Source organism: Pungitius pungitius, chromosome 4 (assembly GCF_949316345.1).
Source record: "Pungitius pungitius chromosome 4, fPunPun2.1, whole genome shotgun sequence".
Taxonomy (NCBI): domain Eukaryota; kingdom Metazoa; phylum Chordata; class Actinopteri; order Perciformes; family Gasterosteidae; genus Pungitius; species Pungitius pungitius.
The window spans coordinates 14,260,851-14,278,007 of NC_084903.1; the positions used below are offsets into that span (position 1 = coordinate 14,260,851).

The following is a 17,157-nucleotide window of genomic DNA, read 5'->3' on the forward strand; positions in this document are numbered from 1 at the left end:
AGCAGAGACACTTTTTGTTATCTGTGATTTCTCAACACTCTCCATGGTTACAACAAACACCTTCCCTGCATTGTTTTGTGCATTTGTGTGTGTTTATATCAACTTCTGGAACAGCACATCATCAAAGATGACTGATGATTCACTTTGCTTAAAATTAGTCTAATTCAATATAGACTTAGACAGTAACACCAATTTCTCCCAGACAAGAGGAAGACCACTTATGTTGAGTCTCATATTTATTTGGGAAGGTTTTTGTGTGAAGTCTGCTGCACACTTGGGGCACTTAACCAACAATGCAGTTACCTCTATTTTATTTTATTTTATTTACATGGTGGGGTCCACGAGAACATCACAATGGATACACATCTAACCTACATTAGCTGTACAAATGCACACAGACACTGTACAGTGTTGCAAAGAAGCTTGTGAATATGCAAATTGAACCAAACTTTCTAAACCTTGCTAATAATGAGCTTGCATTGTATAAAACTACAAAGCTACAACACCATGAACTGAAGACAAGAACAACACAATCCTGATACGGTATCATCACCTGCAACACTCCTAGGATTTTGTTGTCCTAATGTTGAACAGAAAAGTTAAAGCGCTCAATTTGCAACAGATTCCCACAGTTGTTTTATTTCACTCTTCTTGTCAAATTCAGTTTCTTAAAAATATACCTTTCCATTCCGGTCTGAGATTCAGTTGTCTAATACTAGTAATGGAAAGTTACTATACATTTACTTCACTTAACTTTTGTTTATTAGGTGTTTGATTTGTTATCAAATTTCATCCATTGCTAACTAAAAAGTATATCCATATATAAAGATATATATACTAAGACACCCTTTCTGTTGTGTCGCCTGGTATGTGCCCGCAGGTGTTCGTATGCTGGATGGTGAGGTGACTGACATGGTGGAAGCCCAGTCCCTGAGTCTGAACCCCCAACACATCGACATCTACAGCGCCAGTTGGGGGCCAGAGGATGACGGCAAAACTGTTGACGGACCTGCCAAACTCGCCAAAGAAGCCTTTCTGCGCGGAGTGACTGAGGTTTGTGCTCGCGAATGATTTTGTGGGACAGAAATTATTTGCCGCATGTGTGCGAGTTCCTTTCATTAGTAATTAAACTGTTGAAGCATGAGAGAACACAAGCGCGTAGAACAAAGCAATTTCTGACCCTGACGATTCCGAATGGAAGGGAATGTCCTCTAAAAGCAGCCAGGGAGGAAAAAAATTAGTTTGGGCAGCACTGACAGAAAGTATGAAAAGTTTTTCTTTGAGTATTCAGTTGGTTGATAAAACTGCCTGCTTATCTGGGGGTAATTTTGAAAACTTCTAAATAACAATATGGAAATCTGAATATTAACCTAAAATTGAGCACGCAGCTAATCCTTTGGTAGATGGCAGCGCTTTTTGTGTCTTTCATTTAAATAGATGCAATGAATTAAATTAGATTGATAAGCATACAGATCCCACCACAGGCTCCCACATGAACAAATACAATCATCAAGCTATTACTATCTCATTATAGAGCTGTGGAGTTAAAGGCATGTCCACTCTACACTGACTCCAAAGATAATTGCCACAGTGCCGTCAGATGGTGGTGTGGGTGGCGAGTATCTGGATTTCATCAATGTAGAGAGAGCTGGTTCTAGTCCATATAATAAAGCGTCTCTTAAGAGGAAAATTATTGCTCTTCAGCCGGCTGAGAGGTTGAATGATTTAACACAAGCAGCCGTTGTCATTTAGTGCTTTTTTTGTATTGACTTCTTTCATGCAGCGTATAGCTCTTTTTGATTTACAAGTAACCACCCCGGCCCCCGGGATGTGTGCTGCATTTTAATGGCCCATTTTCAAATGAGCCCTGAAAAAAAAAAAGGTTCCTTTCTATTATCTGCAATTTCTGCTTTGTGCGATCCAATGAATGATGGTGTGTTTCTGTGGTTGTTTTTCTAAATGTACATTATCCAGGGTCGTGGTGGTTTGGGCTCCATCTTTGTTTGGGCTTCTGGGAACGGAGGGAGGGAGAAGGACAGCTGTAACTGCGACGGCTACACCAACAGCATCTACACCCTGTCCATTAGCAGTTCCACCCAGAACGGCAACGTGCCCTGGTACAGCGAGGCCTGCTCCTCCACCCTCGCCACCACCTACAGCTCAGGGAACCTCAACGAGAAACAGATAGTGAGTGGTGCTTTTCTCTTATTATTCCTTTATTCCGGTTTCTCACAGGATCTTAACTTCAGTGTTTGTGGTAAAAGAGGAAGGATATTTATTCCACGGTAAAGTTTCTTTGAACCCCAGCTTCATTAAGGCTGCTGAAATGTTTAAGGGGCAAACGCGTTATCCTACAGGTTTAACGAGTTTGCAAACCCATATCCTTCTTATTGCATTAAACGTGCAAATTTAATTTCAACATTTTGCATACATATTTACTTGCTATCTTTCCTACCTTTGCTGGCCTCAAACATTATAAAAATCTCTCCTTAAGGTTCAAGGTCTCCCTGAAGAATTTTCTATAACGCAATGTCAAAATATCTAACAGCTTGACCTCTTCTTTCTGTCCTTTTGTTCTTCTGGCTTTTAGCCTTGGAACATTAACATGATACATTTTGAACAGCTGAAACTCCATTGGGCAATCTTTTGCTGCTTGATATTCTTGTCGCAAACACAAAATCACACACACACAGTACAGTTTTTTTTTTTTTTTTTTTAAATGTCTGCTTATACATTATACTCCTATTACCCTTCTCTCAAATGAAAGAAAAGGTGATTCTTGACGGTGCGGAATCCATAATTAGAGCATCAAAGTTCTGCCCCTGCATTTATTAAAAGATTAGTTCTTGAAGGCTCTGCATTGGCCAGCACAGGGAGCAGTTGTTGACTCCAGCTCCTTTTGCATCTTTTTACAAAGATGTTTTTTTCAGTGAATCGGATTGACCAGATTGATTTTACTGTGGGTACGAAGCGATGTTTTCTAACCGTTATCCTTCCAGAGATCTTTTTTTGCGGAGTTTCTGCACCGCGTTGCTTCATATTCATGCTGCTTCCAAAGTTCACTCGTGGGACGTTCCCAGTACATCCCCAACCATCTAGTATGGGTAATTTAGGAGATTTCTACTGGATCAGTTGATCTGAAAAAAGTCTTGCTCAAAAAACATGTTACCAGTAGTTGTTCACCGAGGGTGTGCATACGTATATGTTTTTTGGACTTTGATTATCCAGCTGGTTCAGGGACCTTTAGCTGAGGTCATTTTTCCTGCTTTTTGACGTTAGGCGCTATCGGCTGTATGAGGTAGTAAGCCAGGAAGGGATTAAGGGGAAAAGATTTTGCCCAATTAAATGTTATGAGGGGACCCGGATTTAAAAGTGTATTTTTTAGGATTAAGGCGCATTTAGGATTTGTGATGTTGAAAAATATTTTGCCTCTTTTTTGATCAGATCTGTCTATTATAGCTTTACAATTTTCATTCTCCGTAGGTGACTACAGACCTCAAATCAAAGTGCACGGACTCACACACAGGCACTTCGGCCTCCGCCCCACTGGCTGCTGGGATCATCGCTCTTGCCCTTGAGGCCAAGTAAGTGCTTACCACAATTTTCTCCAGCTGTGCAGTCATTCATCTGCATATTTTTCTGACCTTTGATTAAAACCATCACTGTAATACTATGAAAAAAATATATTTTTCAGATTATTCTAGAGTGGTCATTTACCAAAAACATCATGGACACTAACATTTTAAAGCTTAAGTAGTTTGAATTTAAGCCCCACACTTAACCCCAGTTCCTAGCATGCAGTAAAATGTTTTCCAATTGCAAATTGGTAATTTATTGGCAGCAGGTAAAATCTTTTCCTGCAGGTGCTGCTTGTTTATGTGTCCATTCTGCTCAATTATCCCTTTTTATGAATCACTTTGTAACCCCTTTGCCTGACGCTCTTACAGTGCAGCAACAACAGCACTAATCATTCTTATTCATTCCTGCAGCATTAATGGACGAACACACGAGTGCTGATAATAAGTAATTAGTTTTGCAGCAAGACCTCCTGTAACCAGGATGGTAGCAGGCGGGATAAGCACTTAACAGTGGTTTCTGGGTTGAAATTGAGTTCAAGCTGAATTTTAGTGTAATTCAGTAAAGTTAGATGACTGTTTTTTCATTGTATTTATTCAGCTGTCCACCTGCAGGTTAAAACTGAGAGTTAAAGATGTGTCTGATTGATCTGTTTGACCAAGTGTTTCTCTCTGGCTCTGTGTCTGTCTGCTTGCGCATACACAACTTCTAGTAACAATCTGACCTGGAGGGATATGCAACATCTGGTTGTACGAACTTCTCATCCTGCCCACCTGCTCACCAACGACTGGAGAACAAATGGGGTTGGGCGCAAAGGTACAGCAACTCCTTCCAAGTTCTCTTTGGCCTCCTGCAGTTTGCAGATGCCTTTTTAGGCTCATTGGAAAATTTGATTCTAATAAACCAAATTTGTAATTAGAGATGCAAGGCCTGGAGTTGATTGTTGGAAAGGCTGAAATGTAGCTGTAAGTTGTGTGGAGTTGTAGTAGAGGGAGGGAGCTGATCTCAGCATTCATGTGTCTGTTTCCTCTTTTCTCACTTGGTCTCTGCAGTTAGCCATTCATATGGATACGGTCTCCTTGATGCCAGTGCTATTGTAGCGCTGGCTGAAACGTGGACCAGTGTGAGCCCACAGCGGAAGTGTGTGATCACCATGGTCAGTGAGCCAAGGTTAGTACGTTATGCATGCACAAAAGAACACACCATTCATCTTACCGCTATGATGCATCTTCACAGATTGCAACTACTTCAAACAGATTTATTTCAATCTAACCAAGTGACAAGTAATCTTTGTGAATGTATTAGAATGCAATACCCAAAGCCTAATTCTAAACTACATTTTAGAATACTGAATACCGATACTATTGAATCTACTTGTTGTGCCTCCACTGTCACGCTTGGGTGACATTTTACGTCAATGTTGAACATTACATTTTCAGAAGATATATTGAAGGATGCATGTGATAACCTATTTCTTACCGACATACCGCTACAAGAAATGGCAGAACAGAATAAAATAAAATGCTGTGGTGTCAATTATTTTGATGTAAGCGCAGTGTGTCATTAAGCATTACCTGGATGTTTGAGCCACTGGGACCAACAAGAGACATTGACATTAAACTGTTTTAAAGCACAGGTGCTTGTGCAATACTTTGCTGCTGTCAGGGACAGGTTATGTCTTCTTCTTCACCATCGGCTCGGCGCACTGCTAGAAATGTTGACTTGGCTTGACAGGGAGCATTTAGAAGAGAAATAGGAATTAGTGTTACTTTGTTAAGAGTAATTTCTTTCTTAGCCTTTTTTATTTATTCTTCCTGGTGTCACAGCATTAACACATCCCGACATCTCCTATTCATTACGCACTCACTGTCCCCACACTTGCTGGGTTGGAGGTTTCTCTTCCTCTCTCTGCTGCTATGAGATGCTCAGAGCAGATGGTTTGAGCGTCTGGGAGCAGCAGTTGAAGCATGTTGTTTTTAAATTAATATTTTTGGTGTTTAACTGGCTCCCTTATCAAGAGTGACTGGAAATAAGTTGTCAGGTATGTTTCCGGTGTCTCAGCTGTATACTGTGATTATATCTTACAGAATCATGACAGTTTGGTAAAAGAACCTGATTCCAGTGTAAGCAGCAGTAATGCACAGTCATGACCATAATCACTATATTTTGACTTTCACAGTTAAAGGATGATTGGATAATTAAATTGGATACGTTTTTAAGTATTATTCTGTGTATATAGAGATTTCTTCATAGATTTCAGAGTGGCAGGAGTTTGCAAATTATTGATTTAATTTATGTGAGTTAGTCTAACCTTGAGTTTAAACCATGAAATCTGCAGGAAAGCTCCTGAAAGCATTCGTCTAATCAAATGAGTGCGAACACGGGTTTTGTTTCAATGGGTATCAGATTTATCGCCCGCCGCTTAAATGTGACATTTAATGTGACTGACTAACACCCAGGTGAGTGTGTGTTAGGCACGCTTTTGGCTTAAAAACCTCTGAAAGAGAATTTAGATAATTTAATGCAAGTTAAATTTGGTATCGCAACATTAAGCATTCCTGCAAACTCGAGTATTGCGAGAGTTGGAACCACACATAATATTTCCGACAAATGATTTATGTTCCAGAAACACTCCAAACCACCAATTTGATGTATATTCCTTCAGGTTTGGCTGCCTACCAGTTTTTTGCGCGTTCCAAAAAGCTTCATAAGCATGTACCTCCACATCTATTGTTGTATAGGGATTTGATTTTAAAATAATTGAAGACAATGTTTACAATATGTGAGATTATTTGTAGATAATTATCAATTGGACCAGCACTGCTGAGAGATGCTAAATGGCAAGAGAAAAATTCCAGGAGAAACAACTGTGCAATCTTCTGTTATTCTCTAGGCATCTTTTAATATGCAGCAATAGTGTTTACCATCACTGGGGTGATTTCCCCCTGTAACTGCAACTGAAATATTGATAACAAAAAGAGCCAAGCTTGTCGCCCTTCTTTCTTGATTAGATGCTCTGCAACAGTGCCACAAATCTGACTTTTTTCAGGCCTTTAATCTCACCGTGCCACAGTTGTCAAATGACAATAACAGATCTGCTTCAGCAGCAATTTGTATGCATTTCCATTTCCTTCTCTAATGTTTTGGTTTTTTTTTGCTTCCGACAAACACCAAAAAATACATGCACATGTTGAATTGCTAAATAACTACCAATTAGTTAGCTATAAAAATTTAAATGTTCACTGTATGGCATCTACTGTAGAACATTGCTGTAAATGAACCATTGGCACTTTTGTGAGGCTGCTGCAAAGGTCAAAGGTATCGTGACCAATGTTTCAGACTCAACCAGGAGGGACTGGGACAGTTTAGTGATCCCACCGCCATGAGTCACTGAAACCCTTGGTCTCCTCCCTCTTTAGAATTGTAGTGGATATGCTTGTAATCTCCGAAGCGGAGAGTAAAAAGAGATGGGGCTTTACTTCCATAGAGGACACCGGTGCTACACGCTATGAGCGCGCTAATCCTGTTCAAGGCTTCTAACTCTTCACCCTCTGCAGACTCTCACTCGCGCAGTTATCTGCAGGGTAGATTGTTCCCAGCTCGGAAGCAGCCAGTAATGAACTTAGCGGCACGCAACCTTTATCCAACGTATGTCGCCGTCTTGATGTGTCTTTTTTTATGTGTCATTTCTCATGTTTGACAGAAACATTGGCAGCCATTTGTCAATCAACGTGAGTGTGGACGCCTGCATCGGGACGGACAGTCACGTGACATCACTGGAGCACGTTCAGGCCCGGCTCACTCTGTCCTACAACCGCAGGGGAAACCTGGCGATCCACCTCATTAGTCCCTCTGGCACTCGCTCCACTCTGCTCCACCCACGGTAGAAGCACTCCCGTGCGAATACACACGGACAAGTTTGTAAAAACAAACGTTGCTTGATGTTGGTTTTCCTGCAGGCCTCACGACTTCTCGTCAGAGGGCTTTAACGACTGGGCTTTCATGACCACTCACTCCTGGGATGAGAGCCCCAATGGCCCGTGGATCCTGGAGATCGAGAACGTCGCTGGTGCCAGTGACTACGGTAAAGCCTTTTTGTCGATATTCCTGCACGTTTGTTTGTGTGCTCATAACTAGAATTTTTTCTGCCTTTTGGGGCATATTTGAAATTGGGATAATGATGCAAGATAAGGATTATTGATTATAGCTGCTTTCCTTGCCGGAGGCTTTGTGGAAGGAGTTTCTGGTGAACCTATGTGCCATATGATTTAATGGCAAGCGCATGTGGACCTGTTAAGTATCCTTGGTGACAGTGAGTCGTTTGCTCATTTGCATCATATGGTCACATCTTAATTGTATTCATGCCATTTCAAAGCGATTTAAAAGTTTCCCGCCGTGACCTAAAACTTGATTGAACTACTTTTCTGATTGAGTGAGCGTTTTTTAATTTTTTCAAATCTCAAGGGGACATTTTCAGAACTGTTTTTGTCTAAAAGCCTTTTCCATTTAAAATGATGTTGAACCAATTAGAGCTGTAGACTCCCAATTAAGAAGCTGCAACTAAACAAAGAATAAAAAATGCAAACTTATTTTCAGTCAATTGGAAATAACAAAAGTATACATTTAGGTAATGAGCTAGAAGATTTCCATCTAAATAAATGTCTGTAAAGTGATTGTATTTGTCCGAATGAGGTCCCACGCAGGTGAATGAGCCGACGGCCCACTGATAAATGTCCTTGTATTGCAGTCAGTTCAAACTAGGCTGCGGTGATTCACCAGTAACGTGTTTAAGTGGCAGCTCTGAGAAAGCTGGTTGAATTCTCCAAATGCTCTAAAGCAATGTGCTCCACGTCTTTCTGTTTGATCTCGTATAGCACAGGGAACTCGGCCATCCTTACTTGAATTGTACAGGACTGAGTTTTTTTTACTGTGTAAATAAAGTTGCTTTAAGTAAAAGATTTAATATCCTTATCCTACGGTCAGTGACCGTAGGATAAGATGCATCAAGTGCATTAAGTATGCGTTCCAACAGAATGACCTTACGTGAACATTATTCTGTTGAGTTTAGAGTTCAGCTCAAGCTAAAGGAGTCCGTGCCGGAGATAAGAAAGTGGCTCCTGCATCCAAAGATCCTTTTTACTCTTTATAGGAGCTGTGGAACTGACTTTTAAAAGCTGTGCAGTAACCAATTTTCTCATAGCAGGCAGCATGATAAAGCCGCAGAGTGAATATTTCCGCCTCTGTTTGTTCCCCAACAACCGTGTGGATCTACATCATCCACCCACAACACACTATTCAGAAGCCAAGAAAATGCTTGAAAAACAGAAAATATTTTTTATTTCTAACTAAAAAGCACTTATGAACGCATCACCCACTCCCTCCTCAGCAAGAAAATGTTCACTAAAGTGGAACCTCTCTCGATTCCCCTCACATGAATTTGCTCTTAATAACATTCACATTAGTGAATTAATGTCTTTAAATGGCAGCTCATTTCAAGGAGTCATTTTATGCACACGTCTACAATTGGAATAGGATACATTTAGTCCACCTTAGGGAGTGTCAGAGCTCTTTTTGACAGGCCTATTTTGTCTCTGGGTTAATTTGATTTAATCTCCTCCATTTCTCCGCTCAGGTACTTTGACCCAATTCACCCTGGTGCTGTATGGCACCGGCTCAGTGTCTTCCAGCTCCACTGACAACGCTCAGCCGGAGAATGCCAACTGTAAGACCTTGGACCTGAGGCAGATATGCATCGGTAAGACTAGCATCTCTTGTCCACAGCTTGTTCCTCACAGGAAGTGACGGGAGGTTGTGTAAGTTATATGTTGTGTCATTTTGTGATGTAACATGTGAAGTAGCGTTTGAGGTGAACAGAATTAAATGTTCTCCTGTGTGTGTTCTTTGTCTCTGTTGCATGTCTTTGTTAAATGTTGTCAGAATTCTCTTTTTTTTTTAACGGTAAACAAATGAAGCCCTAACTTCTGCTTCATATCTATAAACAGATTATCCATTCACATATAGAACCCGTGGGCATCTGGAAAATCCGGTTTGCATCCGTCTTTTGGACAGTTTTGTAAGGTCAATAGCAGTCTCGTTAAATGAAGAAAACTGAGAAAAAGAAGTTTAAAAGGCAGAATGCATTTGCCGAAATGCGATCTGGGAACCCATCGGCCATTGTCTGACATGGTTTATTATGATTTAAAGTTAGCTTGTGAACTGGTTTAGCTGTGAAACAAACTGGTCGTACTTGCCGGTCTTGTAAATTGCTAATCTGACTGTTAGCAGCCCACAGAAAAGGGAGTCTTGACTACACTGCAGCCCCAGACTCCAGCCTCTTGGCCTCGAGAGACTTATCCATGGTTAGACCGATAGCTGATGGGATTGACCTCCCACCTCTACCGGAGGTCCCTTTTTTTTTTAGTAACCTCATTTAAATAAAATGGTATTTAAACTCATATGGCCATTTCTGACCTAATCCAAATAATGCCATACGTAAGGTGTAGAAACACTACTGTCTATGGGCACCTACATGTTGTCTAAACGGTGACAGTGTGACCTCTACAGGCTATCGGATGTACCTACATACCACCATCAGATGATATGCAGTCATTAGGGGGTCAACAGAGGTTAATAAATGTATTTGGTTTATATCAGTTTTTATGATCGTCATTTATTAAACAATGCTCTTTGTAGGAGCCATATCGAGCTACTGTATATTCATGTTTCTTTCCTCCAAAGTAGTGTGGGTGTGTGTGGGTGTGTGCATGTGTGTGTGTGTGTGTGGGTGTGTGTGTAGGCAGGCCTTAAAGACAGGAAGACCGAGCAGTGGGTGTGGCTGAGAAAGGAAACAGTCTTTTGACCGTGTGGTGGAGTGACGTGAGGAGCCATGACGTGACAAGCCGTCTCCCACCAAATAAGAGACTACATTAGTTGAATTGTGTTTATTATTTTTACTTCATTTTTGGTTTGTAAAATCTTTCCACGGAAGAGCAATAAATGGTCATTGCACCAAACCGGATCAATTTCTACTCCTCATCTTTAAAACTACACGCGTCAGGATATCCAGCTCAGCCACCGGAAGTAGCTGATCAGGGGTTAAAGGGACCAACTGAAAAGGCTTCTACACTTCTGTTAGCAGCCCACAGAAAAGGGAGTCTTGACTACACTGCAGCCCCAGACTCCAGCCTCTTGGCCTCGAGAGACTTATCCATGGTTAGACCGATAGCTGATGGGATTGACCTCCCACCTCTACCGGAGGTCCCTTTTTTTTTTAGTAACCTCATTTAAATAAAATGGTATTTAAACTCATATGGCCATTTCTGACCTAATCCAAATAATGCCATACGTAAGGTGTAGAAACACTACTGTCTATGGGCACCTACATGTTGTCTAAACGGTGACAGTGTGACCTCTACAGGCTATCAGATGTACCTACATACCACCATCAGATGATATGCAGTCATTAGGGGGTCAACAGAGGTTAATAAATGTATTTGTTTTATATCAGTTTTTATGATCATCATTTATTAAACAATGCTCTTATTTTGGGTTTATAACTGCAGTGTTAATTGCCATCAGAGGCAATGGTCTGCATCTGGAATGCCTCTGTTGACTTTAACATGCTGCGCTCAGCATATCCGTTGCAGATCTTCTTTCGTCATCAGTTTTCTTAGTAAAGAAAATAGCTCTAACTAAAGTGAAAATAGTGACTTAAAAGCAAAACTTTGTCTTGCGTTGGAAGAATGTATTTATAACTGTTTGCCACATTGTGCTCCTCCATGTTCACTATGCCCTCTGTCAGGGCACCAATCCTTTCTATGTGATTGGGTTGTCTGACTTATGCAAAGAGGTAAAATCAGTGTTTGCAGCTTCTAATCTCTGTTTTATTTCTCTGTGTTGCAGAGTGCGACGCTGGCCACTACCTGTTTCAGCAGGGCTGCGTGAAAGACTGCCCGGCAGGCTTCTCAGTGGGCTCCCAGCCCCTCAACTACACAGTGGGACACTTCATACCACCAGCTTCCGTCCTGGCCTGCCTGCCCTGCCCACCACCCTGCCTGACCTGCAGCAGCCTCAGCCCTCAGGCCTGCCTGTCCTGCCCCACTCACAGCTCCCTGGACTCCAACACTGGCACCTGCATGCACATCAACCAGTACATGCGTGAATCCCCTCTCAGCTTCATAGTGGGGCAGGGGAACCCGGGCAAGCAGCCCCAGCTCAGCTCCCGGCTGCCTATCACCATCGCCGTGCTCAGCTGTATGGCCATCATCGCCACCTTCGCTGGCACCTTCCTGCTGCTGCAGCTGCGCTCCGGCGCGCTCATCAAGCTGCCCTCTCTGGAGGCTGGCGGCGGCTTTGGCAGCAGTTTCGGCCTCGGGGGCAATAGGGTGGTCTCGTACCGCGGCATCCCGACAATGTGGGGGGATGATGGGGTGAATACAGACTCGGATAACGATGAGTTTGACGTCCAGAATGAGAGGACTTCCTTTATTAAAACACAAAGTGCTCTTTAAAGCCTCCCCCACATGCCTCCAACTTTAAAGTCTTCTCACCTTTATTGGTCTAACGATTCAGAGCAGTGGTAACAACCCTCATGCAGTCTTTCTCTGGTTTTATCCGTCAGCCCTTCTCCCCTGTCTCTTTCTGGGTTCTCCTCCGAGTATCTGCCGGGGACGGTCTAAGCTTTGCTCCGTTCATATTTGGGCGCTTCTCTCCCTCTTCTTGACCTCCATAACTAATTGTGTCTGTCTGCGCTGAGCCCATTTTCCTCTCTGGTTCCTTTTTTTTTCCAGTTAACACAAACGTTTTTTTTCTTCTTTTTTTTCCATCAGTCTTGGTGCAGAAGCGAGACAAAATTGTTAAATTTGAGGAGTAGAGACGGGTGTATTTGTCTGTGTGAATGTGAGCGTGTACATCTGATGAGCAGTGTTCTGCCTTTTTAAAGAGAAGCTAAAGCTGGCCCTCTCACATTTAGTATTTTAACTTTAAACTGATATGAAACATGGTATTATGATCGGATTTGAAAATATGGATTCAATTAGTGGCATCAACTTCCAAACTCTGTTCATAAAAGCACCGCTTATCTGCAGCGATGCGCAGGGAATTTAAAACGTCCACAAATCCAAAGTATAATCGGTGTGAGGGGGGACTTCAGTGCTTTTATTGTACACGGAGCCTGGAAACATCTCTCTCAGCTCTGGCAGAACAAACTGAGTCCGACAACCAACAAAGCTTCTTCCTGACTGCTGGGATTCAAGTGGACTCAATTTATCCCAGTTCGAAAACTTTAAATTCTCTTGTGCTGATCTCCTACCCAATCGTCACATGGAAGAATATCAAAAAAGTTCAATAAATGACAAGAGCAAAAAAAAAAAAAACATACACACACAGGCTTCTTGCTCAACCCTGAGGCACAATCCCTTCCAGGGGCATTTCATGTTTGTGTTTGATGTCCTCACATCCCGCTGAGAGAGAAGCAGCCGACGTGCCGATGGGACGCGGAACAATATGTGACTGTTGAGCACAAGAGCTTCTTAAAAAGCAGCCGGCAGGTGTTGGGTTACCTGTGAGTGATTCCTTGACAGAGCAGACACATTTAACAATACATCAAGGCTTTTCTCTTCTTCAGAGTACATTAACACTACAAAGATACACGAGGCACACTGCATATCGTAACAGAAATGAATGTGTGAAAGTGCTTATGAAAAAGGTCTCACTGCCCTCCAAAGTGATGCTTTCCTTTCCTTCATAGTCTGCTCCCTCTTGAATTGAAACTGAAAAGTTTAGTAATCCTACGTGGAGACTCCTCTTCCCAGCAGTCTATTTGCTCTTTCCCTCCAGTCTTCATTTAGGCTGAATTTCATCTCTCCGTACTTGCCAATTATTCTATTATGAATGATACTGCAGCAAATATTTATTCTGAGAGGTTTTAATCGTACCTTTTAAGAAAAACAAAAAGCAATTGTTTTTCTAGGCTGGTTATTATTTCAAATATGCATCTCATAATTTAACCTTTGAATTTACCATTAATTTACCATTTATCTCTTTTGCGTCCATGTGCGAATTGTGATTTATGTTTCTTTGCAGCACAAAAACTGCGAAACTGGCTGAGAGAGGTTGTCATGGTGATAACATGCATAGAAAACTGCAGCTGCTCATCCTTTTTTTCCATCTACCTCTAAGGCTTCACACGCCGCGAGAGGAGCTGTTAAATGATTTTAGAGGTCAAAGTATACTGAGGTTGGATATGACGAGCTTGTTGGGAAAGATTTGAGAAGATAGGCGGTTGGTTAGTTATAGAAGAGACAAGCAATTGTGCTTCAGAAACTATAAATTTGCTGTGTAAAATCTATTCTGCTGAAACTACCATCTCTTTCTAAATGTATTGTCTTGAGGATCAGCCTTCATGGGCAGCCCAGCTGGGCTTTAAAGCCTGTTATTGTAAAGAGAATGGGTAGAAGGATGTCCAAAGATCTTGTGGCGAGCATTTAAGTGCAAAATTACAAACGGAAGACCTTTTTGTTCATAGGTTTATGTCACTGACAATCAAATCATTTCCTTATTTTGAGGGTAAGAAGGTGCACAAACATACAAAACTATCAATTTAACCACTTTTGTTGCAAAAGCTTTCTCTGAGGGCATTAGTCACAAATATTCAGAACTGAATGTGATCTGAATAGCAAATTGTTAAGAGAAAAAGAAAACCGTTTCCAAACCAATACCATCCATAATCCTGTACAAACAGATGGAGAAGATTGCTATGCAGGAGCTCGTAAACACATAGTACTCAACCAGCAAGCTTAATTCATCTCGGATGGATAGTGCAGGTGTAGCACATTTGGCTTATTGCTGCAGTTTCGGCCAGGAAGCACTAAACGGGATTGAAAAGCAACCCAAGAATATGGATTTAGAGAAATCGCTCTCAAAAGGACCAACGGTGTAGAATAATGAGTGTGCTGCATATCTTTGTCTCGCGTACATCAGTGCCTAGTGCCATTTAGGCTTCGATTAAGTATTAGGAGAAGGCTTATTTAGAAATGTAACAATTACAGCCTCCGACTTGAGCCACACAGTCTGTGTTACTGACTTCCCAGCTTGGTGTGAAGTGTGAAAACAACAGATAACGAGCTAATGTGGCACCAAAATTGCTTCTTAGAGTCTGGATGCAAAGCGTTTACTTCTTTAGGGGAACAGCAGTGTGCAACTTTGAAACCAATGCAATTAGTAGCAACATTATCCATTGTGCATCTCTCCTTGCAAAAGATTCATATGTCTTCCAGAAAGAATAAAGTTTATCCTAAAGTGCAACATTTTGGGGGTGTTCAGACAGGTTACAATGTAATGTAATGTAATGTAATGTTACTGTGGCCACACGGATTAATTCATCTCAGCTTGATCTTGTATTTGCCACAGCTTGAAAAGACAAGAATACTTTAAACTGATAAACCTGGCGATTTAAGTACTCAAGTGTTCAACGTTTTAAGATAATCATGAATGCAGCAGCATTGAGTAGATAGTGCTTCCAACAGGGGGAGCTGCTGAATACCATTACCGGCCAGATCAATCCTTTCACTGCAGTAATGTGAAGGAAGCTACACACTGAAAAAGAAAAGTGTTGCTTATCGTGCCAGCAAGCAGCTCTTCATCGTCGGGCTGCCACTTCACCGGCACTAAAATGTGTGAAGCTTTTAAATGTAGAAAGTAACAGAAATGTTACCAAGAAATATATCTTCTCTTTGCAAATGTTCTCCTCCAGCTATAAAGAAAAGACTTGCTCATTGAAGTGGCTTTGTTCTTGTTTCAGTGGATTTGTTCCATTTGGAGCTCAATGTTGCTTTAGTCCTGCCTTAGATGCAGTCAAAGTGGTCAATATGAAGTCGGATGGATTTGATAGAAGCAATATCTTTGGAATAACCAAAGACAATCATTTTAATGCTGTTGGTTTAGTTCGACGTTGTGTCGCTTTCAGGTCGTCGCAGCCCATCGACTCCTTTCACACGTCAAAGTGCTTTGTTGACATCATTCTGTCATCTCTGCTTTTTTTTTTGCAAAATTAATTTTGCGGTGACACTAAATGTTCAGCAACTCTGAAGGAAGAAGGTAGAATGTATCACATCTCCATTACCTTAAGGGCTGAATCCGACCTGTGTGCGTCCCTGTGTGCACATGCTAGTTTTAGCATTAATGAAACGCTTGGTGAGGGTTTGGGGTTGTTGGGGGGGGGGGGGGTTAGTGAAGCAGGCTCAGACAACTGCTGATCTCCCACCGCTTCTAGAGGTTCCTTGCTGCACACAATACCTTACAGATTTGTGACTTATGGATAATGTACAAGAATTACTATCTTACATGGGACACAACTCTAATATAAGGCCTATTTTTGTACTATATGAATGGTGCAGTGTAATTTTCTTGTAATTTAAAGATTCTTGTTTTTTCTCCTTTATTTAATTGATGTCAATTATAGATTCTACTAAAAAATAAAGATCTATGCAAATTTGAATGTGTCTTTATTAAATGAAATGCTCTTAAGGCAAATATGATCGATGGATGCTGGTGTATACAAACTAACGTGTTTCTCAGATCATTCAAGAATCAGAATATAAATAATACAATCAAATAATATATAACAAACAATAAAAAGGCAGTATTACATTTGGTTGTTTTACTGATGCATAATAACACATTTTATTCATATAGCGCTTTTTAAAATGGTCTATATGGTTAAAATAAACATAACTATGTAAAAGGGTAATATAGCATTTTTTTATCAGCTTTTTGTAAACTAAAGCAACACTACAGCTCCTCATTTTAGGTGATTATACACTGACTAAAACAATTTCCTGAATACTATATTCAAACTGGTGGTGCTGTAGCTGCATGGCTCTAGAAGTCGCTCTGTTGGAGCCATGTTCCAACGCTTCGGACAAGTAACTATTTAGAAATCCTCTGTCAGTGTAAAGTAGTTAAATCACAGAAGTTCTATGCTTCTGTAGAACACTGAGGTGCTTATACTTTATAGATGTATTTCAGATGTGTGTTTCTCTGCTGCACTCAATACAAAACTCAAAGCAGCTCTGAGTAGACCACATTTGCAGATAAAGAAAATACTAAGTTAAAAATATCTACCCTTAAAATTGTGTTTGAATACAGTAGTTTTAATATAGGCTTCCCACCCGAGGCACTTCAGTTATGGAAATGGAAAATAGTTTACATTTAGAATAAGGACAATGGACTGTTGCTTCTACACCATCATCTCTAACAGCATCTCAGCATCAAAGCTCTGTGGTCTTTAAAACCAGGCCGAGCTGCTCTGCATCCTTCCGTCGGTCGTGTCTTTATGTTTCGTGCAATAGGTCTTTGATGATGTGTAATGGTTGTTTTGAGTAATAAAACCAAGTATTATTATTACTATTAAGGAATAGAGGTTGCATCTGAACAAGTCATCAGTTTATTGACAGTGCGACACACCGTGGTGAATAAAGCGAAACGATTCAACACGGTGATTGTTGCTCTTAGATGAAACTGCATTAGCAAAGTACTTAAACTCCCACGTTTTGACAACCTGTAACTGTCCTCATCGTGGTG

General features: G+C 41.1%; 1 protein-coding gene across 3 annotated transcripts in view; it reads left to right on the top strand.

Annotated features, from left to right (window-relative positions):
* The window catches only part of furina (furin (paired basic amino acid cleaving enzyme) a), a 60,052-nt gene extending 47,102 nt beyond the window's left edge, over window positions 1–12,950 (top strand). For all 3 annotated transcript variants that reach the window (XM_037456708.2, XM_037456707.2, XM_037456706.2), the window contains exons 8-16: window positions 881–1,053; window positions 1,975–2,187; window positions 3,484–3,584; window positions 4,289–4,392; window positions 4,629–4,746; window positions 7,280–7,459; window positions 7,536–7,660; window positions 9,209–9,331; window positions 11,479–12,950. In XM_037456708.2, the coding sequence (XP_037312605.2) occupies window positions 881–1,053; window positions 1,975–2,187; window positions 3,484–3,584; window positions 4,289–4,392; window positions 4,629–4,746; window positions 7,280–7,459; window positions 7,536–7,660; window positions 9,209–9,331; window positions 11,479–12,086 (1,745 nt within the window). In that variant the 3' untranslated portion in view covers window positions 12,087–12,950. The remainder of the gene's footprint in view (window positions 1–880; window positions 1,054–1,974; window positions 2,188–3,483; window positions 3,585–4,288; window positions 4,393–4,628; window positions 4,747–7,279; window positions 7,460–7,535; window positions 7,661–9,208; window positions 9,332–11,478) is intronic.
* The last annotated feature ends 4,207 nt before the right edge of the window (window positions 12,951–17,157 follow it).